This window comes from Syngnathus leptorhynchus, chromosome 2, assembly GCF_054491065.1.
Source record: "Syngnathus leptorhynchus isolate UIUO chromosome 2, UIUO_Slep, whole genome shotgun sequence".
In the NCBI taxonomy this organism is placed as follows: Eukaryota; Metazoa; Chordata; class Actinopteri; order Syngnathiformes; family Syngnathidae; genus Syngnathus; species Syngnathus leptorhynchus.
Window position 1 is genome coordinate 2,807,758 of NC_141196.1, and position 25,235 is coordinate 2,832,992.

General features: G+C 43.0%; 3 protein-coding genes and 1 long non-coding RNA gene across 7 annotated transcripts in view; 2 read left to right on the forward strand and 2 right to left on the reverse strand.

Annotated features, from left to right (window-relative positions):
• nwd2 (NACHT and WD repeat domain containing 2) overlaps window positions 1-6,161 on the forward strand; it is a 16,367-nt gene extending 10,206 nt beyond the window's left edge. The window contains exons 7-8 of the mRNA XM_085939033.1: window positions 1-245; window positions 326-6,161. The exon at window positions 1-245 is cut by the window's left edge and continues 345 nt beyond it. Of these exons, the coding sequence (XP_085795159.1) occupies window positions 1-245; window positions 326-4,222 (4,142 nt within the window). The 3' untranslated portion in view covers window positions 4,223-6,161. The remainder of the gene's footprint in view (window positions 246-325) is intronic.
• Window positions 1-7,664, reverse strand: part of LOC147060096 (uncharacterized) — a 45,487-nt gene extending 37,823 nt beyond the window's left edge. Inside the window, exons 1-2 of the long non-coding RNA XR_015069164.1 lie at window positions 7,559-7,664; window positions 7,362-7,461 (exon numbers count right to left, since the gene is read on the reverse strand). This is a non-coding gene — a long non-coding RNA (uncharacterized LOC147060096). The remainder of the gene's footprint in view (window positions 1-7,361; window positions 7,462-7,558) is intronic.
• A 1,038-nt stretch (window positions 7,665-8,702) lies between these two features.
• On the forward strand, window positions 8,703-17,374 carry LOC147060098 (uncharacterized). Of its 3 annotated transcripts, XM_085939067.1 has the most exons (3): window positions 8,704-8,946; window positions 12,219-12,271; window positions 13,852-17,374. In XM_085939067.1, exons 2-3 carry the CDS (start codon window positions 12,240-12,242, stop codon window positions 14,585-14,587), a joined length of 768 nt encoding a protein of 255 aa, XP_085795193.1. In that variant the 5' UTR covers window positions 8,704-8,946; window positions 12,219-12,239; the 3' UTR covers window positions 14,588-17,374. The 3 variants fall into 3 exon arrangements, with proteins under 3 accessions (XP_085795172.1, XP_085795193.1, XP_085795183.1); XM_085939046.1 differs by having other exon boundaries at window positions 8,703-8,946; window positions 12,219-17,374; XM_085939057.1 differs by lacking the exon at window positions 8,704-8,946 and having other exon boundaries at window positions 10,055-12,271.
• Window positions 16,554-23,338, reverse strand: rell1 (RELT like 1). Of its 2 annotated transcripts, XR_015069163.1 has the most exons (9): window positions 23,179-23,338; window positions 21,691-21,921; window positions 20,013-20,084; window positions 19,264-19,318; window positions 18,304-18,552; window positions 18,103-18,229; window positions 17,831-17,931; window positions 17,582-17,626; window positions 16,554-17,504 (listed from the first exon to the last, which is right to left on the reverse strand). XR_015069163.1 is itself a non-coding variant. In XM_085939080.1 (8 exons), the coding sequence occupies exons 1-7, from the start codon at window positions 23,201-23,203 to the stop codon at window positions 17,594-17,596; spliced, it is 792 nt and encodes a 263-aa protein (XP_085795206.1). In that variant the 5' UTR covers window positions 23,204-23,338; the 3' UTR covers window positions 16,554-17,504; window positions 17,582-17,593. The 2 variants fall into 2 exon arrangements, 1 of the variants encoding a protein (XP_085795206.1); XM_085939080.1 differs by lacking the exon at window positions 17,831-17,931.
• Between the last annotated feature and the right edge of the window lie 1,897 nt (window positions 23,339-25,235).

Below are 25,235 nucleotides of genomic sequence, written 5' to 3' on the forward strand. Positions count from 1 at the left end.
TGGATATAATTCAGGCCACGGTCCAGCAGAACTTTGACACAGAGACCGACCCGCTTTATGATGAGATTCTGCAGCACCTGTCCCTGTGTAAAGCCTACGCAGCCCTGCACGAGTACGAGACTGAGTCTTTGGATTACGTGCAGGAGTACCTTTTGCCATCCAAGGGGAGTAGGACGAGCCCGCTAGTTGTGCACGGGGGACCCTGCACAGGAAAGACACTGCTACTTGCTGAAGTTGCCAAACAGGTGAGACATTTTTCGGTGTCATTTCAAATCGAAGATGAGGCGCTAGGGCATGTTAAATATCTTTCAACGCTGTCTTTCAGGCCTACACGTGGCTGCAGAAAGAGACGGGCCCGGAAACGGACCCCGTGGTTATTGTCCGTTTCATCGGCTCGAGTCAACCCTCCACAGATTTGCGCACCCTTCTCCAGAGCATCTGTGAACAGATTGCAATAAACTACCGCTGCTTGATTCACTTTATGCCTACCAAAATCCAGGAAATGAGGGAGCTCCTCGTCAACCTGCTCGGAGAATCGTCCTTTCACAGGCCCTTGCTCATCATCCTGGATGCCCTGGAGCAGCTGTCGGATGCCGACGAAGCTCGCAAGCTGTGGTGGCTTCCCATACAACTCCCTCGGACGGTCCGCATTGTCGTCTCGACGTTGCCCAATAAACACGGAATCCTGCAGAAGCTCCGACACGTCATCCATGACGAGGACAATTACGTGGAGTTGATACAGAGGGACCGCAAGGTCTGCAGCCAGACGTTAAAGCAACAATTACTCGGCGTAAAAAGAAAGGTCACCTCGGGCCAACAAATCTATGTCAACGAGGCTCTAGCAAAGTGTACGTTGCCGATGTTTGTTAACTTGATCTACAGAGAGGTGGTGCACTGGAGGTCTCACAAAGACGTGGATGAGAAATCCCTGTGCTCTACGGTACACGAAAGCATCGAACAGTTATTCTATTCCGTAGAGAACAAGTTGGGCCAACGATTTGTCTTCAGAGCGTTGGGGTACATCACCATGGCCAAAGCAGGTTTAACAGAGATTGAGCTGGAGGACATTCTTTCCCTGGACAACATAGTCCTCGGAGATGTCATCGTGGTATCGTACCTCAAAAACCCCTTAAGGATTTCTTGTGACTTGGTGGCACGGCTCAAAGAAGAACTGGAAGGTTATCTCGTGGAGCGTCAGGTGCGTAACGTCACCCTGATGGTCTGGGCCAACCGGCATCTTCATCTCATCGCCCAGAAGTTGTACCTGAGCAACGAGGAAGACGTCCATCAAATGCACAGCCTCCTAGCCGAGTACTTCCTGGGGGCGTGGTCAGGGGGCAGGAAGAAGATCTTCACTTACGACAACAATCATTTTACCTCCCAAAATATATCGCACCACAAAAATCCCCACCACCAACAATCCCACGAGAAGACATCATCTGACAAGTACTCGTATGACAGACAAACTCCTGAGCAGCCTTGGGTCTTCCAGTGCAACCTTCTGGAGCCGGACATTTTCTTTGTCAACCACAGGAAGATGACAGAGCTGGTGTTCCACCTCACCAGGAGCGGCCGTACGGATGACCTCATGTTTGGTGTCATCATGAACTTTAGCTGGCTGTACACGATGATCAAGATCGGCCAGTTTGAGAAGGCTTTAAATGATATCGACTTGGCCTACAGCTACACCCAAGAAAAAGAGCTGAAATTTCTATCCACTACTCTCCGTAGCATCAAGGTGAAGGTTTTGAAAAACCCAGCATCACTTTCTGCAGAACTGCAGCAGAGGCTTTTGCCAGTTGTCACCTCCCTGCCCAAACTCAGGCATCTCCTTCTGGAGTGCGACAAGGACGGTCCCAAGTACTGCTCGATTGTGCCTCTTCACTCCTCAATGGACGTCACTTACAGTCCAGAGAGGCTACCTTTGAGCTCAAGTTACATGCATATTGTGGAGATCTTGCCCACTCTAGCACCCAACATAGTCCTTGTGGCCCTTGAAGATGGGTCTGTAAGCACATGGGACGTCGAGACCAGGCAACTTCTACGGCAGATCGACACAGCCAGATCTGTGGTGCTCGGAATCAGGTTAACCACCGACGAGAAGTATTTAGTCGTGGCCACGACTAAAAACACACTCCTTATCTACGATAATCACAAATCCTGCCTTTTATCAGAAGTTGAAATCAAGGGGTCCAAACACGGCGGCATCGCCGGCGGGGTGGCCTTTATCAACGGCTTTACTTTGTCAACTCACCACGCTTTAGCCTGGCTCGAGGCCAGTAAAGACGTCAACGTCATCGACTTACTTTACGGCTGGCCTCTTTATCAGTTCCATTGCTGGTACGAGGTGACTTGTGTCCAGTGCTCACCGGATGGAATGTACGCCTTCTGCGGACAGTACCTCAATACCGCATCCATCTTCCATCTGGGGAACGGCGACAAGTTGGCCACTGTTACCTCGGAGTTCTCCGGCGGGTTCGTTAAGTCCATTCTCGTCCTCGACACAATCAACCAAATGGTGATGATTGACAATGAGGGGAGTCTGTCGGTATGGAACACCAAAGAAATCACCAACCCGCGTCTGATGGAGGATTACGACTGCAGGGGAGACGACAGCGAAGTGGTGAGCATCGAGCTTTCGGAAGACCAGCGCTCAATTCTGCTTTGCAAGGCCACAAGTATTGAGGTGCTGGATACCAAGGTATGGAAAATGGTGGAGAAGTTCAAAGCGAAACGTAGCGAGCGCTTTGTCGCCGCGGTTCTTTCCAAGAACGGACAAAGTATCGTGGCCTCGATGGAGAACACCTCTTCCATTTTTGTGTGGAGGAGGGACAGCGGGCAATGCATGGCGAGCCTGATCGAGATATCGGGGGCCATCGTTAAACTCATCAAATCGGTCCACCATAACTTGCTGCTTTCTGTCGCCAGCAGTGGAGTGCTGTCAGTCTGGGACATTGACATCATCACCGCCATGTCTAATATTGACAAAACAGGCAAGAAGATCCAGACATTGCAGTTGTCCGGCAGAGAGGATTACGTGTTTACCATGGATGGGTCGGAAGCGGTCCACAAGTGGAACTTCAGCACCGGATTCATAGAAACGGTCTTCAAGCACGAGGGCATCGTTGAGAACTGCGTGCTCACCTCCTCAGGGGATCTAATGGTGACTTCGGATGACAAGTGCAGTCAGTACATCTGGCAAACCAACACCGGGGAGAACATTTTTCGTATCAATGGGCAGAGAATCTCCCAGCTGCTAATCACCCACAACGACCAGTTTGTTGTATCGCTCTGTGAACAAAACGCTTCAAGAGTTTGGAGACTAGCTACAGGTCACAAAGTGTGCAACATCTTGGTCACCCTCCAGAATGCTCTGATCACCACAGCCAATACGTTTTTGGTGGGCACCTCCAAAAACAAGCTCCTAGCCGTTAGCTTGTGGTCGGGAAGCGTATCCAAGAAGTTTGTGTGCGACGACGGCATCACCATCGTCAACTTCAAACTCATTCCCGACTGCCCCGACTGCGTCGTGTTCATCACTTCCACGGAGACGGTCTTCATCTGGAGCGTGGCGGACGAGGCCGTTTGCAGGCGTGTCCAGTTACCCGCCAACTTTCTAAAAAATCTAGAAGACTTCCAGATCTCGCCCAACGGCAAACAAGGAATCGTGTCCAAAGGCGATGAGAATATTAACGTGCTGGACCTACACAGCGGGAAGCTGAGGCTGGTCCACGCCGCCGGTATCATCTGGCGTCAGAAGTTATCACGAGACGGCCGTTACCTCGTCTACGTCTGCTTCCGTAACTGCGACGAGGACGACGACGCCGGCGTGGTGTCCAATCTGATTGTGATGCGACTCGCCGACGGCAAGAGTATCGGCACGTGCTCCTTATACAAAACGCCTACGTTCCTTTCGCTCTCTCAGAGAGCCCTGAACATCATCATTGGCTTTGAGGACGGCAGCATCGGCACATATACCGTGGTGGACCGCGTAGACGCCGCCCTCAAGATCAAGATAGCCACATCCAATAGCCGGCAGATCGTCAACAACGCTTCGCAGAAGGTCCGTCCTAAATGCGGCAATCATTCTTTCAAGACCGTTGCCGACTGCATTTGGAGGGAGTCGACCGAAGTTTTCTCCAGGGACAGCCCCATCAACGTGTCCGACTCCGGTGAAGGTGAGTCTACTACGCCTACAAAAAAGACGGAGCTGCTGCAGTGAAAAAAGAAGAGAAGACTAATCTCTGGAGGGTTGTCGTTGACTCTTGTTTACAGCCACGTGATTCCGCTGCAAATGTCAGGCGTCTGACTATCTTACCCTATCTAGTTCTCGTACCGTTTTACTTCATTTTACATTCAGGCGCTCGGAATAAAATAAGAGGGAAACAAATTGTATGAGATGCGGGTTTGCCATTACGTGTCCTTTTTAGCATTTGAAGAACAAATGATTTCAATGTTTTGGTGATAGAGCACCGTTAAAGTCATTCCAGTTATTTTCGCCACTTTTCATCGTCCCAATTTGTTCATTTACATCGTGTACATTACGCCATTGTGTTCCACAAAAAAGAAACCATTTTGATTTCCGTTCTATCAGACGGTATGTAGAAAAAAAAAAAAAAACACGTCTCCTTTTTTTTGGCTGCTGCAATTTGTGCAACTCTTTAAAATGTTAAGTTGTGCTTAATGCAATCAAAGTGAGTGCCTGGAATTTCTAAATGTCTTTACGTGCAGACTACAAGATTTACGAAAATGCAGGGAATTTGTAAACACAGTACAGTATATACACACACACACACACACACAAAAAAAACAACAACGGGAAGCCGTGGGTTGCGTTACTCTTTGAAACAACAGTTGAAGAAACTCGACGGGATGTTTACTGTGAATTTGCAGTTCCATCGACGCGCGAGCAACGAGGAACGCCACGAAGGAGCATTCAGTGTAGCATAGCACCATACAAAGTCACGCCTTAATCTGTCTATTTGCTTTTGAGTCTCGTGAAGTTCAAGCGTCGGAATAGAAAAAGGACAGCCATTAGTTGCTTGACTGAAACAATTTTGGCCCGTCTGTGCATATGTATTTACCGTAGCGGTTTAGACACAAGGTGGAAGCACTTTATCGGTGGTTTGTGAGAAATACATCGATTTATTCCAATGTGGAGCATTGTGTTACTTTTTTTTTTTTTGTAGGTGGTCTAGCATTGTGTGTTGACACAATTTGTAAACAGGATGATGAAATGGCAGAAATGATCAGTTCACATGTGCTAGATGCTCTAAATGTTTGTAGTAGTTGTAGAAGAAAAAATATGATATTGAATTGCACCGTGTACTTCCAATAAGGCCAATGTTGATATGAAAAAAAAAAATAATAATGCACAACTGCAGTTTTTTTGGGAGCTTACCAAATGCACACTGGGCGACAACAAAATTTGTGGCCCAGGTTGGAGGATGTGTTGACATGTGACAAGTACGAAGCAAAGCCACACACTCTCCTCACCATGATAGACTTCTCTAAGGGCTATTCTAGTGCATTTACTCATTTTCAACCAGATGATGGCCCTTGGATACTCTCAAACAAGGTAGCAAGATCAGCTTTAAAATAATTCCCCTCAAGCGTTTCTGAAAAAAAACAAAAAAAACAATACTCTAATATGTGATTGCCAAAGTCCCAACGGTAGTTTGACTCATTTTGTTTAATGGGGCTTGTAATGTAATTATATTGTTGCCAAATTGTTTTCAGTGTTGGACTGTGATTTTTAGTTATGATTAAGAAAGTTGCTGTTTAAAACAGAAAAAAAAAAAAAAAAAAGGAAAAAAAAAGTTTAAAGAGTCCTGCCCGAATATATTGGAATGCCAATTTAAGCGTATATTTGAATGTGGCCATATGGAAGCCCGTAAATGGTTTTAACTGTATGTTAAAGTAACTTGAATGACTTTTAATAAGTTCTATGTTTGCAACTCATAGTTGACATACTGGTGATGAATGTTTCTATGGTATTATTTGTATCGTCAGGATTGATGACCTATTTAGAGATTTATATTTTCATAAATGTTGTACTTTGTTACAGAGTTGTTCACGAGCAGAAAATAAAACTTATGTCCGAAGCAATATGAAACTTAGTGTGTATGCATTGTTTGTATGGAGCATTTTACTGAAATAAAAACCGGTTCACTTTTTTTGCCTCCACGTGGTTTGGATCTTTAATTAACACCGTTGACGTGTGTCAGTAACTTCGTGCACACACACACACATTCGTGCACTTCATTGCATATTACACAGATGCTAACGCATCTGAAAGGCCAGTAATTGCTTGTCTCCGCTTGACAACAGAGATTGTCATTGAAATTAGGCCATGCGTGTGGTTTGCACCTTGCCAACAAATTCACAATGATTGGCCAATGAAATGCCTGGGGCTTTGGGGCCGCTGTTTTAATTTCCCTGCGGTGTCACTCGAAGCCAATCTATGTGTGTACGTGAGTGTGGATCCTGTCTCCACGGCAACATGGTATCCACAGGCTTGGCCACGCCCGTTCGCATGATGGTGAGATCACGTCTGTTGGGAGGGTGCCTGCCTGTCCTCACGACGCAGCATCGTGTACCGTCCTTGTTTACCCAGCGTCAGGTCACGCTTTGTTTTCCTACACCGAGTACAGAACGAAAAATGCCTCTTTATGTGCTCCGACCCAAAATAACCTGGTCTTTGTCAGATGTGTTTACCCTGTGAGCCAAATCCTGGGTTTTTCCATTCGGAAAAGGTGTATTCGCAGCAACGGGGAAGCCTCTGACTCACCCAGTTTCACTCCCCCCCCCCCAACCTGGACCCTCTGGCTGCTACAGATAAAGCAGTCAAGAATACCTTACCTGGCTAAAAATATCAACAAAAGCGGAATCATAAAATATGCATAATGTCCATAGTTTTGTCAGCATAGAAAGTCTATAGGAATAGGATTGATAGCAACAAGCATATCATGATAAAATCAATTTGAAAGGGCATCTTCCAATTCGCTAGTATTGGAAATAAGAATCGCGCAAGGTCTCTTTTTCATAACATACAAATTTGTCTCTACAAATCACTCGAATTACAATCATGACATGGATAAGGCATTGTCACCTACTTTGTGGCATCTGTCACATAAATATTTGTATTCTTTAGCTTTTGACGAACTATTAATTTGTGTTTTAATTGACCATTTTCAATGTTTTAATGGTTGTCCCGTTATTATATTTGAAGGACTTTACAGCTGTTGTCAAATGCTATCTATCAACAAAGTTGTATTGTTTTGTAAATAAGAAAACCGGCTTAGAAGCAACCCATTCAGTCTTTTTGTAAAACAAAATGTAAAAAAAAAGTAATGTCTTACCACTGTGAAGAATCTGTGTCATTTCTTTCCAGATGATGATCCTCATCCCTCCTGCATTGGATTTGTCTTGCAAGCATCATTGCCCAAAAAGAAATGTTTGCTTGTTTCACCAGCCAAAATACACAACATAAAATTACTGGGCGGGTTTTTATATCGATAATTAACATTTCATAGTTGGGAACTCAATAATAACTCACCAAATCTTTTGTCCAAAATTGATAAGAAACAAATCTTCCATTCTGCGTTAATTTCAATTACACGTGCTCACTTCCGGTAATAAAGTTAGGCCACCCTGATTGGCTGCAACACGCGTACCGTTTTAAAGATACATGACACAAATAATCGCAGAAGCTAAGGTGAATTGTAACCAATTGTTTTAACTATTTACAATTGTTTTGGTGATATTTATCATTTTGTGATATTTATTTAATTGTTCTAATAATAATAAATAGTAATAAATAAAGTTGAAAGTTGGACTCACTTCCAACACTCCTGTCACTGATTCCCTTCTTAATGTTTTATTCTCAAAAGTCCCAATAAGGATGCCATTGCTGTTCTACTCACTTAAAAATGCACAACCTCATTTAACCCCAATGGAGCAGATGTTCTTGCAGATGCAACATTCCAATTTGTCCTGACATTTCTGTTCAGTTCGCATCAAAAAGTGCATTTCAACACATTTCAAGGTGACAACACTGAACAAATTATACACAGACGATAAGATCTATGTTCCTTTTGAGGACAACCCTGTGCATCTGTAAACATAGGAAACCAGTTTTTCAAAGCCACGTCTTCAGGCATGGCATTCGTCATTCGAGTGACAGTGAAGCTAATACAAACATTCAGTGTAACAAAATATTTGATCTTCAATCGACCTTTTGTTTTATTTATATAATATACACTTATTGTAAAAGTCACTATTCAGGACTTGTAACGCCGTCTTGAACTTGATATGAGCGTCACGGTTGCTTGAAAGGGTTAAAACAAATTACAGTAAAGCCTCTATTGTAGTAAAGCCTATATTGTGTATAACATTTTTCACAGTCCTGTTATATCGTGTTTCTTTACTTTGAAAATGTTATTACAGTTGGTACTCTACTTTTTTTTTCAATACTGTTTCAACAACATTTTTGTGCCTTTTGTTTTTAAATGTGTTTATCTTGTGACATTTAAAACACCGTCGATATTTCAAAAAGAAAAAAGGTTCTGTCCAGTCATTGTAAAGTTAAAGTCAAACACATTGGTTGAACGCGTGAGTTTGTTTAGCGCGCAATGCTATTTTATTTTGTTAACAGGAAACTCGTGTGCATTACTTTGTCTAACTTGATAGTGGTCCACTAGACTCGTGTGTCATCCGCACTCTTCAGACTTGTGTCGGGGCTGGAGATATGGGACCGAGGACTCTCCGAAGTGAGGGCGACCCAAACAACTTTATCCGCGGGACGGTGGTGGCTTACCTTCAAACGAATTGAGAGGTGTCATCGTTTTTATTTCAAAACAAACTAAAAAAAGCCAAAGAATCTAGATGTCAAGTGTGTTTTTGGATACCTAGGGCAAAGTGCCACACCTTCTCGTAGCGCAACAGGTAGGTGCGAAGCTCCTCTTTGAAATAGAAAATGCCCTCATGCAAAGAAAAGAAAGAAAAAGAGCTTCTCATTTGGAATGACTTTGTATGAAATGAACAAAATTCAAGATTCAGACATCTAAAAAAGTATGGAAGAATATCAGATTTGGGTTTTAACTCACAGAAAGTTTCATCACGACCGTTTTAACAATAGTTTGATAAGCATTTATGTTCTTGAAGTTCATCCAACCGTTACCTAAATTACTTACCTTGTATCCAAATGCTTAAAACTGGACTTTAAATAATGCAATTGCTCATTTTCTCATGGATATTACACCCAGTGTGAGTGTAAAGATAAAAAAAAGACAAATATTTTAAGAGAGAACATGTGAGTATCTCTAACATTGTTATTATGTCAATAATCCCCACCAGGCTGGTTAATGAGTGAAGGGAACTCATTAATCATTGGGTTTATTCGTTACCTGGGAAGAACCGTATGTGGTTGGCCTTGAGTTGTGTTTGCTCATGTCAACATTCCAACCTGCATGGGCCTCGTCAGACAGACCATCATGCACTGGCCAAAATGGCGGCGCTCATCTCCACTCTCACGTTCCCTCCCGTGTGGGAGAGCTTGTTTGACCAAACAAGTCGTAGAGATTGGATGCAAATTCTAGTATTTGCTCATGGCGACATGACCTGCGGCAGGATATAAAATATGACGACCGAGCTACCGAATGTGTTAGATGATTGTAAACAAAAAAAAGGTTGTCTGACAAGGCAAAAGTCCAAATAAAAATTCCAAAAGTGCTTTGTTTTAATTTATGCTTTCCAAGTTTTAAGCTAATCAAATGTATTAATTATACTTCAACTACTTCATTATATCATTTGTCAGAGAAATAATCCTCAAGTCAAGTACTAGTTGAAAGGTAAAGTATTTGTACCCACCACAGAGAATCAATATCACGTTTTAGCAAGTCAAAATAGAGATTTTGTGTTGTGTAATAAGTGTTGTTAGATCATGTGTACTTTATCCAAGTACAGTGAGAGCTCGGGGGGGGGGGGGGGGGGGGGCGTTGGTCGAGGTCTATGGGAGAAAACACAGCGGCGGCTTTGTTTGCGAAAGCAGCCAGCCGCCGAGTCGCCGTCGATAAGCGTGGGCCGTCGGCTAATTGAGCGGTTTTCATCACGCTGCGGCCCGAGGCCTTGTTTTCGGTAGAAGGATGTTCGCACTCAGCACAAGGCAGTAACATGATTTCAAGACAGAGCGTCTTCTCAAAGTACTACATCAGCACTCCCAGTAGCCCTCTGGTTGTGACATGGGACCCAGTGTTGCGTCATTGTTCTAAAGGCGCACCAAATGGACCGGTTATATTGCTATGTTGGTGTCCCTCGCTTCAACGGTTATAACAACCTGACTATTTATGCGAACCGTTAGCCTGTCAATAACTTGTTTTCTATTGTATCTTATCATTAAGCTAGCGACGGCTAATGTAGAATTGTTTTAAATACACTATATTCTTCGGTTCTTCCATGGATCGGTCACTACCACTCCGCTGGTCACTCCCATCTTAAGTTTACTGTATAACTAACACATAAAACAAGAGGATTAAACATTACACATCATGTCATTTCCACTACCTTAATGCTAACACCTAAAGTGAAACGTCATAGACGAGCTAATGGAAATTAGCATTGACGATAGAATAATTCCAAACCTTCAAACAAATACTACTTAAATACAGGGAACAGCATCTAACAATACTCACAAGTACATTATTGAAAGTGAAAAGTCAATAAAGCAAGATTAGGTTACAGTTCTCAACGTGGCAGTTGGATGATAAAAGCTCAGGAGGTGATAAGAAGCCTTATCAAAGTCTCCCTTTTAACAAAGTGGAATTATTATTTGCGGAAAAAAACGCCACAGAGAGTAAGATGGAGGTCAGACCAGTTTGTCCACTTTTTTAACGCCGCGCCCACAGCAACACCATCTCCCCCGAGCTTACTATTTACTGGCCACGCCATGCCTCAGATATAAGACAACCATCTATCTGATGATATAATACAATACAATTTATCTTTGTTTATATGGCGCTTTCACAACAGCTTCCACATCTTTAGACTGATATCAATATTGGGTTATACTCGCTAAGCAGGATTTTCTTTTTTAAATGGTGGCCTGCATTTAGTTCATACGAGAGTAGTGTCTTAACATCAAACAGGCCCTCATGTCTTTCTTTACATATGAAACGCAATCCCAATTCGATGGGTTTCCGCTGGATTTGAAATCCAGTCCACGTCGAGACCCGCGACGATTTCGCATTTATCGTACCTTTTTCTCCGCAGATGAGATGTTTCAATTTCCTGTGAAGGAATACCTCACTGCTGAAATATGGCTGCCTTTTAGTAATCTTCCCAACATCTTTCCCATCATAAAAATGCGAGAAGGATAGCTGATGTATTCAATGGAGCAGGAAACAAGGATGGAAATTCAAATAAGAAACAGCAGATAGCTGAAGGAATGAATGATTGTGCACACCGAAACTATCATCTCATGATTATTGTGGATGCTCGGCCAACAATTGCATAAAATTTACTAGTCGAATTGTCCACGGGTTGACTTGATTATAATAAATATAATATAAATGATGTCATCAAATAACCAAGGTTTACATTATAGTGAACACAAAACATCTCCAGTTGTTCCAACACAAATTTAAGTTGAATTATTATTATTTTTTAAAGACTTTACACTTTGTCGAGGACTACATCAGCAGCATTTTGGCTTAGAGGAGTGTTAAAATGACACCTTGTTAAGTCTGCCCTGCGGTACAGGGACTTTCCCGCGCTGACCCGCAAGCAGCCAGTACGAATGACCTCAACTCACGGGCATCTTTTGCCTTGCAAATCTGACCTGGCATCCATTCGAATGCAAAACAACCCCCTCGATTAAAGCGTCTTGGGATTTGTCCTCACTCTGAATGTTCTGGGCAATAAATTAGGTGGAGGGAGAAACAGTGGTTGACGTATACGAAATTAATTTATTCTTTGACATATGCCTGTGAGTATTGTTAAATCATTTGTATTCAAAAATCAGTAAACAATGCTATATATTATTCATGCTAATCGTTAGCATGTAGTCTATGTGTTTTATTTTTATGGATTCATGTCAGCACAGAAAGACAAAAGGCTTGATGACCATATAGAAAGCAAAAATAACAGAGGATTGAGTGTTTTTCTTTTTTTTTTTTTTTTTTTTACTTCTGCTGATTTTAATGAGATTTGTTCCTCTGCAGCTTTATCTGTCAGCTGGCCAAATGGGGTGTCGATGCTGCCGGATGATGAAAAGGTGAGAAGAAGTTTGCCTGTTGGCAGGTGTCTGTCTGCAATGAGAGCACTAGGAGATCTATTTTAATTGAAACTAGATGTCAAACTGGTCATCATCATTCATCATTTCATCCCGTTTCAGGAGCAAGGCTCTCATAATGATATGCAGGTGAATGAGTAAGAAGACTGAGGACTTGAGGCATCAAGGCCGAGTGGACAGGATAAGGAAAATTACAGTTAGATATGCCAAGGGTTATATGCGAAGGAGGGGTGAAGAATAAATGGTTTCTTTTCATGTCAGAGTAATCACGGCCCTGACTAAGCCAAGCAGAGTGTAAAATAAATCCAATCAACTTCCTGGGGCTTTCAATATAATGAAAACACCAGGGGCCCCAAACTTGAACCCTGTGGAACACCATTCGACAGTGGGGCAACCAAAGCTAACATAAAAATTCCTGCCTTCCAAATAGGATCCAAACCACTTTAGATTGCTACCACTGATGTTCCGTAAGAAATGCTGCTGTCAGTTACAGAAAGCAAACCAGATGAAATCGGCAAGTATTTACAAAAAAAAAATTCACAGAAAATAGTCATAATCAAATATAAATACTTATGACAATTTGTGGCGGGCCTTGAGTTGGACTCAAAGTCTAAAACATTCCGTTTTTGATTGGACACCAACCAAAGTGCACAATAAGGCTTTGTGTCTACCTTTTTTGTTTTTTTTAAACGTCCTTGAGCCTCCAACTCTTTTTATGCTCTTCACCTTGGTACGAGAGGAGAGGTAAACATTAATTTTCTCAAGCTTTACTGGGAGCTTTGTAAAGAGAAGCTTTCAGGGTGAGCGAGCAAGTAAGCGAGGGAGGTCCAGAGAGGAAACCTTTCTGTTTGCCAACACTCGCCGTGTCCGCTCGTACCAGGATGGAGAAAAAAAAAAAGACCCTGTTCTTTGAATAATTAGGAGCATGATGATGAATTGTGGATGAGAAAACCTAAAAAAAAAAAAAACAGTAACAAAGAGGGCGTATATTAGCATGGAAAAGGACACCTGGAGAGGTGCAAGGTGGACAAGCGCAGCTTGCAAGCTGGAGGAGAAAATAAACATGAGGAAAAGGAGATTGGTGTGAGAAAAAAAAAAAACAACGTGACAGGCAATGTCCAACCGTCTGTTGAAAAAAAATCCATCCCTCTGCCAAAAATACAAACACACTCTGTGGCAGGCTGTGTGTGTCCGCCTCTAAAAACTGTCATGTCACAATTATAGAAAGCATCCAAACAATACAAAATCGCAATATAACAGCACAATTCATTTGAAGCCATTCTGAATCAATATTTATCATTAATAACATGACAAAAAGCTTCAGGATCGCATTTCCTGTTTCGCTTGTCCTGTTCCGAGTCACAGGGAACTGGAGCCTCGCCCAAAGCTGATTGCACCCTGGACTGATTTAGATTGAGACATACTGTAGTTGAGAAAAAAAAAAAAACCCAGGAAATGAAAAGAATAGGAATAATATTTTTAAGAATTATAAACGGCTTCTATCGTCAACCCAAAGAGCCTCCGTTAAATTGTGCTGATGTTTTTTTTTTTGTCTTTCCCAGTTACATCTCCGATCCATCGGCGGCGGTGGACGTGAGGAAGACAGACTCCCTCTACCGAACGCACAACCTCTCAGACGGGGCCCTCAGGGGCCGCTCACCAGGAGCCCACCGCTCGGAGAAGGAGGGCTTCCACAACCTGGCCTACAGCATCTCCAGCGACCTCAGACTAGAGGTGGACAACAACCACGTCAACTACAGGCTCCACGCCGTTCCGCCGACTAGCAACCAGCCGCACCAACGGGCCAGCGCTCCTCCAGTGGAGGGCGGACTTTATATCATCCAACCGGATGCTCTGGGGCCACAATGGGTGATCCAGGATAAACACCAAAGTCAAGTGCCGGTGTACCCCGCCTTTCAGGCCTACGACAACCAGAGGGGTTTTGGCGGACTGAGACCTTGGGACAGCCCCGTCACCCAGTGCGTGACCACCAACGGGAGCCTGTCGGCGGACGAGGTGGACGAAGGCGTCGGGGGGACACCCGAGTACCCCTGCGACACCGGGGACGAGGAAAGCGTCTTGTCGGTGGACATCCAGACCAGCACCGCCAGCCTGTGGTCGGCCGATACAAGAAACGAGCGAAGATCCAAGGCGGCGGACGTGTCCACGGTTGAGAGCGGCATCGTCGTGACAAAGAGCGAAGAGGACCGAAACGAGGCGGGGAGCGTCACGGACTCCATGGTGGCAGAGGCGCTCGCCGCCCTGGAGGCCGCCACGGCCGGGGAGGATGAGGACTGACTTGCAAAACCGTTTACAAGGAGGACAAAGGTTTGAAGCTGAAGAGACAGCTGGAAATGTTATAGTACTCGGCCATCCTGGCAAAATGCATGGAGTCAGCGTTTTCTCATCATATCAGGATTTCCACATTTCCCTTCCTCTTATCATCACTTTTATTTATACTGTATATATGTGAGAGGAAAAGCACAAATATGTCCATATTTCTTCATGAATGACTTTTTTTCTTCTGGCTTGTGACATCAGCTCATGCTTGAAAGATGAGCAGGTTGAGGCCGGAACTTTGCAAGATCCGAACTAATCTCGTCCGCCATCTCGTCAAGGCTCATTTACGAGTGCTCAGTCGGATACGAGACCTGAAAAAACTGCAGGTTGCTAAACTGTGAGCGTTCCATTCTATAACTTATCAAACTGTGTCCAATGGACCTTTGCTTTCTGTGTTTTTTTTAATGGACCACACAAATGTTTGTTGACTCTCTCCAACTTCACCGTGGGACCGGCTGCTTGCAGCGGCGGCCGCTAATGAGTACCTTTGGGCTCTCACGCTAACACTTGTGTCACATTCCAATTGCACATTTGAAGGAAAAAATGCAAGCATAGAGTAAGAATCTTGAATAGAATTCCGCTTATCGTTTGCTCTCGGTATCCATTTCTGACATACCAGTGAGGTTCAGTCATGGAGATAACGGTGCTACGGAAACATCTGCGACCAGTCCAAATTTGTAACGTCGACGTCAAAATGTAAATATTACGAATATATAGGTCACAGTAAACAAGGGTTCATCATAATTTGTCGCAAATGTTTGAAGGGCAGTGCTAAATCTGCTAGCAAGATTTGAATGTTGCCTTATTTTAATACTAAGCTAGCATTAGCACTGCAAACAAGCGGATGTTAGCCATGGCTGCTAACATGACGGTCAAAATGGATTGCTCGTATAACACTATGTATTTGAAATGTTATATTTTGTCAAAGTACAACCAATAAAAAATCTAAACAAGTGATATGTTTATCAAAATGTTGCTAATTTTGTAATGCTTCTGAATCCTCCAGCTTCTGTTTGCTAGTCTTATGTCCCGTCGTTAGCAAACAAGGGATGGCCTTTTTCTTTTCCCTGAGGGGGGAATGCTTAAGCTAACAGGTCAGGTTGCATGTTTTGACAATTGGTCAGTAAGAACTCAGGTCGTGTGACTGGTTGTTTTTCCCTCAGCGCTGGTTTCTTGTCAATCAAACAAAAAGTACAAGATGATCATTCTGACACTTTTAACAAATTGACAGGTCGCAGTTATTTCCACAACAGCAGCGCCTCCACTTTCTGAAAAGTTAACCATGGACACATGTATGTTCCCCGAGGTGTGTAGGCCTGCTTAATCTGTTTGTTTTTCTCAAGGCTTTGTTGCCGTTAATGATGTCACCCTTAATTGTAGCACACACACACATTTCCATGTCTCCGAGGATGAAAAGGAAAAACACGGTGGCAAGAAAAGAAAAAAAACCTTCCCTCCCTTGTTGTCCCTGCTGGCCTGCTGGCTCAAGTTAAATATTACATTCATTTCAGTGGAAATTGCATTTAGCCGTGTTGCTCAAGCCAGAGGCAAAAATCTTTTGTGTTCACGGCCGTTAAACATTGACCAGGCTTCCCTACTGTCACCATGGTGCCTTGAATAATTGAACACCAGAGAGACAAGTGCATATAAAATGTTCCATTTTCCACAAAAAATATTGTTGAAACTTTTTTGGATGATACTTGGCCCCAAAAAAAAATAAAAAAAGCTCAAGTCAACACACTTCTGTGCGCAACCAGGAGTCAATATTTGCACTAGTGACTGCCTGCCTCGCCCTTTTGCGACCTTGCGTTGTTTGGGGAAGGGAACTTTGCTTAAAGCTCACAGTGTGATATTCAGGTCTGCCCCCCCCCCCATCAAAACTGCCCTCAAAGTTCAATCTTAGCATTATTGTAACACACTTAACGAGAGTGTACATTCGTCTTTATTTCCATATTTTTTGTCATTAAATAAAAAACAGCAGAAATCATAAAAAATATATACGTCATACATCCAAAAACTGATGTGATAATACTTATGCTATAAACAAATATATATATATTTTAAAAAAAATAGCCTTTAAAAGGTGAATAACCCCTAAAGAAGACCTCGACACGTGAGGTCGACGCTCTTTTGCTTTGGTATCTCTTCAGACCAGCAACCAGCCTCTAAAACTCGGTTCAATCTTACATAAGTAAAACCGAAGTCGGGAGAAAAAGAAAAAAATAGAATGGACTGAATGGACTGATTTTCAGTACACAAATGTCCCTACACAAAAATAAACCCTTCACGCCCATGAGTAGGATGCTTAGCTCCTACTCATGATAATAATCATAATAGAAGCTTAAAAAAAAACGAGAAAAAAAAAACAAGGAGATCCTTAGTATGCCTCGGAAGACAGTTAGAAATGAAATGATGAGTTACGACAGTAAAAATGGAGCTTTTCCTCCCTTTGACTTAACGTTTTTTTAAAAATATTTCACTGGCACATAGAAGCGATTCTTTACACATTTGCAATACTCGATATATTTCTAGCTGGAGCACGATATGACGCTGACGTTCCTTTACCCACGACATTATCGTATGCTTACTTCCCGTCTCCGTCCGACTTCTCGTACCAATTGACTAAGTCTTATTAAATCAAGTGGATGTTGGCACGCACGTTTGCTTCCTGCCTTTGATATTAAATGAGAAAAGGAACACTTGCGTTCTCCTCCGTAGCTGGTAAATAAGAGGTTTCGTGTGACTGCACGTCTCTGGTCCCGTTGGGGAAGGATGCGTGGGGGGGGGCGTGAGGGGGTGCGCGCACACTTGATATTGCTCTTATGTGTCGACGTTTACGTCGGGAGGCTTAAGAAGCGTCTTCTCTTGGAAGAGGCTGGAAAGGGCGAGAATAAAAATGAATCTACTGGAAAGCTAAGGGGATGCAGTTTTTGAGGGGGATTTAATAATTACCTGGATTTTTCCTCATTTCTCCTTGTCCAAGTCGACTTTCTCCTCCTGATTTAACACAAAAGCGGAAAGATAATTATTATTTTTTTTTTTAAAGTAAAGGAAATTCGACAAACTAAGTGTGCGGTGGATAATTATCTAATCTGACTTAATCGATGCAAAAAAAAAAGATTTGCTTCCTTCACATTATTTCCTGGTTATTTGTAGATGCTTTTGTTTTCGTTCAATTTGCTTTCCAAGAACGGTTTTCACCCAAATTTTCTCCCAGCTCTGAAAAAAATGTGCGACTCGGTCTTTCATTCCTTTGGATTGTCATTATTTCCCAAGGGATGGCTTGGTTTTAGTCAGGCTTTCTGGAATGAAGCAATAAAAAATAAAAAAAACAGGTTCAATAATCTATCGTCTGTCAATTTCACACAAAAAAAATTGACAGCACAAAGAAATATTTGTATAAATATCTTTCGTATTTTTTTTTTTGTTTCGTTTTTTAATTCAGAAGTAGTAAACAATTCACCGACACCAACCTCTTGGTTCTCGGACACTGTCCGGCTATTTGACACGGCATCCTCGGACGGGACGCTCCCGTTGGAATCGGCCGTGAAGATAATCCGCCGTTCCCTGGTAGGTTTCTCACACTTTGTCACACGGAACCTGAGCGGGAAAACAAACACGGTCGAGATCAAGATGGCAAATGTGGAAGGTCGAGTGAATGGCGCCCGCCCCACCTGCCCACGGACAGCACGGTGACTTCGCCGGGGTGACTGCGGCGTGGCTCCGCCTTGCGAGCTGCCGGCTTGCTCATGAGCGGCCACTTTTTCTGGCTGCAGCGTGTGCAGATATTTTTGTGGCCGCCTAAGCCGCCGATGGTGTGCAGGTGGTTGCAGGTGTGCTTAGCGGCCCCGGGGGGCGCTCCGGGCGATATGGGGGTCGTGGGAGGCGAGGGCGTGAAGGGCGAGGTGGGGGTGACGGGTGCGCTGTAGAAGAAAAAAGAAAATCGGGTTTAGTTTTTAGTCACAAAATCTGCACCTAGAAACTTCTCTTCGTGTTTTGGTGAATCAAATTGTGATGAACTTTCCGTATCGTTTTAGACTTTTGCGGTCGGTCGTAGTGCATCATCACACATGATGGTGTATTCGCTGACTATCCGTTCACAAGGGTGTACCACAGGGCTCTGTGTTAGGTCCACCTTTGTTTTTATATTTATCTGAATAATCTCGGTGAAAATATGCAAAATACCTTTGTGGTCATAAGAAACACACTGCATGAGCGGACACTAAATATTCCCAAAATTCCATTCTTTCCACGATTTCTTGACCCAATCAAACCATTCCGACTTCAAGTAAACAATTCTATAGCCTTTCAGCATGAACACACAACTTGTACAGTATTTGCATATTCTAGGTTAGCTAAGACGCTGTTTCCAGTGATGTGGTGTGATCAGGGAGCTTGAGCGTGCTACATTTGGAGAAATTAGGTCACTATCAAAACATGAAACAAAAGATCGGTAGCGGTGGGGTGGTAAGGATCCCCTTACCCCACCCTACTCTCACCCCCACAGCTGCCTGCTCTCAATAAGATCTGTGCCAGAAAAAAAATAAATAAAGGCTTCCGAGCAGGGTTAGGTCGCCATCTTGTGGTCGCACTCAACACAGCAGGACGATGACCTTAATTAAAATCAAGCTTACCCATCAGAATCAATGCTGTTGTCATGAATCATGGCTTTGAGGGCATCCGAGTTGGCTGAAACAAGAAAAAAAGACCTACATTCAACAACAACAAAAAAGATAGCAGTAATTTTCCACCACCTGAACATCTGAACACAAAAATGGGCGGAGTCTGCCGCGTGTTTGTTACGGCGACGATCGCCTTCATACGCAAATGTCCCAAAAACTCAACTTTACATTCACATCACACATTATAAGAGTCAAACAATGTTTGGATGTTTATAAACCTCTGTAATGCCATGAAAGAGTCCGGGGGAAAAAAAATCGTAGTAGGTGGTATGTTTAAGTTTCAAATGATTAATAACGGCGCTTATAATCACTTGAGCGGAGGAGTAAGCAGACCCAAGTCATCGAGCGTCACCTTGGGCCAATCTACACAAACGCCCAAAGACGTCTGAGGTGCACCTTATCAGCCTGCAGCACTCTCTTATCGCCCCGCGGCACCACGGCCTTCGGTAGAACGTGACGCCTATTCGAAGTATTTACTTTCCGGCACGACATCGTTTCGAGACTTCGGTGCGCCCGCTATTGGCTCCCCGAGATCTAATAAAAGGTGGAAGCCTTGAACCGCGCAATCAATAAACGGCCCGTCGGGAAGCGGCGGGATATTAAGTGTCAGCGCTGGCTTTTTTTTTTTTTTTTTTTTAATTACAAACCAGCAAGGGGCACTGGCGCAATCATCTTCAAATACAGAAAGAAAACAAACATACCTTCATTTTTCATGATGAAGTGGACGATCTGTCCCACCGTGTCATTGTTGTCACTGAGGGTGTCGTTGAACTCTGCGAGCAGGAAGAAACAAAGATGAATTTGAAATCAGGAAAAGCTTTTGAGTGGAAGCTGAGCATTTTTATAGTCCATTCTGTCTGAAATGGAGGATCGAACATTTGGTTTCTCCAGGGCCCACGGCGCTATGATAAAAAACAAAAACAACACAAGGTTGCTTTATAAAGTCCCCTCCAGAAGTATTGGAACAGCAAGATCGTTTTTTTTGGGGGGGGGGGGAGTTTTGTTTTATACCGATGACAAATGTAAAAAATTTAGAACTCAAGTTTTTATTTGATGAGGTAACTCATGAATGCTGTCTACAAAGCCATTTTTTTTCTGACAAGTTACAGAAAAAATAAAAATCGAAATTAATCCTGAGAACCTTTCATGCAACAAGATAATGAAATACACTTGTTCACGTTAAGTTAATTTAATAATGTTCCAAAAATTTGGCTCACTTAAAGAGCGTGGCTTAAAAAAAAAAAAGGCTTTGTCATTATTTGTTCAACACATCCGGATGTGAATCCCATGAAAAGAAAGCTGGAATTCTGAACTTTTGTATGACATTCATGTTTTCATTAGAAACCCAAATGTCTTCAGGATACAACAAAAAACAACTAATTGATTTTGTTGTTCCAATACTTTTGTCTGTAAGCGATTTGTAATGTCCCATTCTCCTTCATGGTGTCTTAATTGTCATCATTTGTCGGCAAGCCTGTTTCTTGCTTCCTGCTCACCAAATACCACAAACACTCGGTGCAGACTCGAAAAGAAATCCTGCGGAATGCAGAGCCCAAATTCTCACGCAGCCTTGCGATAATGCAAGGCGTTCTCACGTTGTCGCCGCCCGCTCCGTCCGAGCGCCGCAGAATGAAAAGTGGGAATGCCAATGAATGGGAGCTGCTTCACATGAGGGGGGGGGGGGGGTCCGTGTGAACCGCTGTGGGGGAGTAGCGATATTCCAGGAAGTGGCGTAAACATGAAGAATCACGTCAAAGACGTTTGACTTTGAAAACGATTACAGGAAGAAGGAACCGAAAATGATTGGACTCGGTCGCTCCCGTGACCTTGTGGTCACCACGGCGACGAGAGTAAACATGAGCCGCAGCTGTCACGCGGTGAGAGAGCCGATGGAAATTAAAAGTAGCTCTGCCGTGATAATTCCATGAACTAATCAGTGTCACGAATGCACAAGCCTTGTAAGATGACACGAGTCAAAACCAGCCGTGTCAGATGACGCGAGTCAAATATGTGCTGAATACGCCACCGAAAGTACAGGCAGCTTTTTAAAAACCATAATTAAGATCCAATTAAACACATAACCAGTCGTTTCGTTTTTGCTAAACGGTGCTAGCAAGCTGTGGGAACACATTTTGCTCACAAAAGTTGCAAGCTCACAATTTTGTAAAGATATGAAATTAAAAATGTTCCTTGTATTTTTGGTTGAGATTGATCGTAACTGGGAATTTAATAAATCAGCTTTAAGGCTTGTTAAGCAATATCGAAAGTGTAGCCTATTGTGAAATGAATTGATTTCATCATCGCTGTACTTTTTTTTTGTCACTTCCGACGCTCGTAATTATAAACAGTGACTGGGAATTCATTAGTCCGGTTCCTCACCTCCGCCCAGTTCTGGATCCTTTTCCTCGTCTTCACACGCCTGCTCCGCTTCATCTTCATCCGTCGCCTCTGTGGTGGTGCAGCGGTAGCCCTTCCTCTTCAGCACGTGGCAGATGATCACCCCCAGCAGCCCCAGCAGGAAGAAGACGGGGACCAGCACGAAGGCCGTGTAGTCAGTGTTGCTCCCCCGGTCGGCTTCGTTAACTTTCACGCTAATTGTGCTCTGACTAGCTGGAGGACAAATGGAAAGATGGACGGAGAGTAATGTGAGCCGGAGACCGGTGAGATGTGCGAGCGGCAAAATTTGGAGGTCAACGGCACAGAGGAGTCGATGAAAATTACGTACACACGGTGGATAAGAAAAGTCTACACACCCCTGTTCAAATTATTATTATATTTTCCCCAAGATTAACAGCGGCTGGTATGGGCAGTCTCTGTTAGTACCTGATACCTTAAATGAATCCCAAAAATGACTTATTCTACATCCTAACCTGTTTTTCTCACCAATAATAAATATTCCTGCTTTTTAGAACAAGTGTAAACGTTTAAAACGTGATCTTAATTCTGACCCGTTCATGTCTAGGAATTTTTGTCCTGCCTGAAAATTTGGTGGCTATTTTAAGCCAAACTGGTTAACCAATCAGAGAAGGGGATTCCCTGAGAAGACAAAACAATAGCATCAAGGAGTATGTTTTTAGAAATCCTAATTTAACTCTAATTGGAAGGTGATTTTTTGAACAGATTCGTGAAAGTCGTCCCATCCAAGATCAGAATTTGCATGTTTTTCGGAAACTTTTGTCTGCTGCTGTATGCAGCCTTTTGTCTGCTTGCACACTCAAGTCACATGTGTGCTTCCATTGTTGCACTTGCATGAACTTTACTCAGATGAACACAATAGTTTGCTTCGTGGCCTTCCCGTGACCACTATGTGTCATCACTTAGTGTGGCTGAACCAGACTGGCCATGCTTTAAACCCCTCAAAATGTATATGGAGGGCCTCAAGAGATGCTTATATTCTTATCAACAACCAACACAGGTCTGAGCACAATAATCTACAAGTTGCTTTTCAAACAAGACCTTCATTAACAGCAGTCTTGCTTTTCAGGACCTTCATCTTCTAAGACACCAAAAAAGGCTTTGATAGCTCAATTCAGTCAAGAAACTCGCACAAGGATACAAGCACCACTTGCTGTGTCAGATATTTATCACCAACAGCTTCCCTTTTATTTGTCTGAAGAAATAATCAGTGTAACATACGAGGCTAGATTTAAAGCATCTCAATCTGCACAGCGTAGTTGATTCATATGTCCAGTAACCTTGATCTTGTCCTCTCAACAAAAACAAACAATTTAGCAATAAACGCGCAAGAAGAACTTTCTCAACAGGGTCATCACTACGCCACCTTTTCGGTAGCAGAGAAAAATAATCGCAGAGCAGGCGGCTAACAACACGCATACCGAGGAATAATCCGTAAAATTGGACACCTACCCGTGACCGCTACTGGGTCATCCATGGGTAGAAGCGGCGACGTGGACAGCAGCTGGCCGGGATGCTGGTGATGTTTCTAGCAGCCTATCTTTGTTACTCCGCGGTCACACACGCACAACCAGCTTAGCTTGAGGAGGGACTTTTTTTTTTTTTTTTTTAACCAAACATCAACGTACTTCCTGATTCCTGAACAGCGGACACGCCCTGCTCTTAAAGAGACACGCATATTTTTTGGGCAGCCTGCAACATCGACCTTGCACGATACTTGTACATCACGACTTCTTGTCAGGAATAGCATATGGCTCTAAAATAGTTTTTTGGTAGTTCTTAACCTGTTATATATGTATGTCTCCCAACTTTTACATCTCTCGATTAAACATAGAACTGGGAATGCCACATAACAAATCGGTAGGGGACATTGTGGAGCTATTTTTATGAGAAATAAATAAATAAATAAATAAATAAATAAATAAATACATACATACATACATACATACATACATACATACATACATACATACATACATACATACATACATACATAAATAAATACATAAATAAATACAGAAATAAATATTTTTTTAAAGGGAAAAAACATACTTTCATTCCTTAGGCAGACAGCACAATTACTTACCAACCAGCAGGTGGCGCCAGATGTAAATGTGCCGTATTCTGCCACACACTATAACTCAAGTAAAAGGGATTATATTGTATTATATTATATTATTATATTATATTATACACTATTATATTATCAAACAAAAGAACACATTCATACCACTTAAGCACTTATGACGGCCATGCGAGGAAACATTTTTTGAAATTAGAACCAGTAAAAATAGGACGAAATCATTATGAATTCAAATATAAGCGTGTAAAGACATTAGTTGTGATGGTGGCGTGGTGTAATTGTATATGAGATCCCAATTTATTCACTGACGTGGCTGGAAGTGGCCTACATTTGTTCTGTTTACAGCCACAGAGGAACAACACCGCCTGCCACGTGCTTGTGAACAAGGGGCGTGGGACACCGACGTCAGTGCCTGAGAGCACGTTGAAATGTGCCTGCACTGCCCGTAAGGCCGCCAATAAACGGGCTGTGGAAATTGTCCGTGATATCTGTACAGCATTTACATCATGAATAGGCAAACAGTAGAATTGCAGTTCTTTAACAAGAAGGGAAAAAAGATCAAGAAAAGACACTGTTGAGAATAAAACGAAGGAAAAGGCCTTTGTGTCATTTGCTTGGGCATGTCATTGTGGGTATTACGGTAAACCGAAAACACCATGGTGCCGCCTCCTCACGTTGAAATGTGTCTGCACTGTCCGTAAGACCGCCAATAAACGCGCTCTGGAATTCGCCCGTGATATCTGTACAGCATTTACATCATGAATAGGCAAACAGTAGAATTGCAGTTCTTTAACAAGAAGGGAAAAAAGATCAAGAAAAGACACTGTTGAGAGTAAAACGAAGGAAAAGGCCTTTGTGTCATTTGCTTGGGCATGTCATTGTGGGTATTACGGTAAACCGAAAACACCATGGTGCCGCCTCCTCACGTTGAAATGTGTCTGCACTGTCCGTAAAACCGCCAATAAACGCGCTCTGGAATTCGCCCGTGATATCTGTAGAGTATATACATCATAAATAGGCAAACAGTAGCATGTATTACTTGCATTTATTTAATAAGAAGGGAAAAAGATCAATAAATGACACTGTTGTGAATAAAACGAAGGACAAGCACCTTGTGTCATTTGTTTGGGAATCTCATTTTGGGTATTACGGTAAACAAAATCCCCCATGGTGCCGCCCTCTCACGTTGAAACGTGTCTGCACTGTCCGTAAGATCGCCAATAAATGCGCTCTGGAATTTGCCCGTGATATCTGTAGTGTATGTACATCATGAATAGGCAAACAGTAGAATGTATTACTTGCAGTTCTTTAACAAGAAGGGAGAAAAGATCAAGAAATGACACTGTTGTGAAAAAACGAAGGACAAAGTGTCATTGTGTCATTTGTTTGGGCATCTCATTTTGAGTATTACGGTAAACCGAGTACC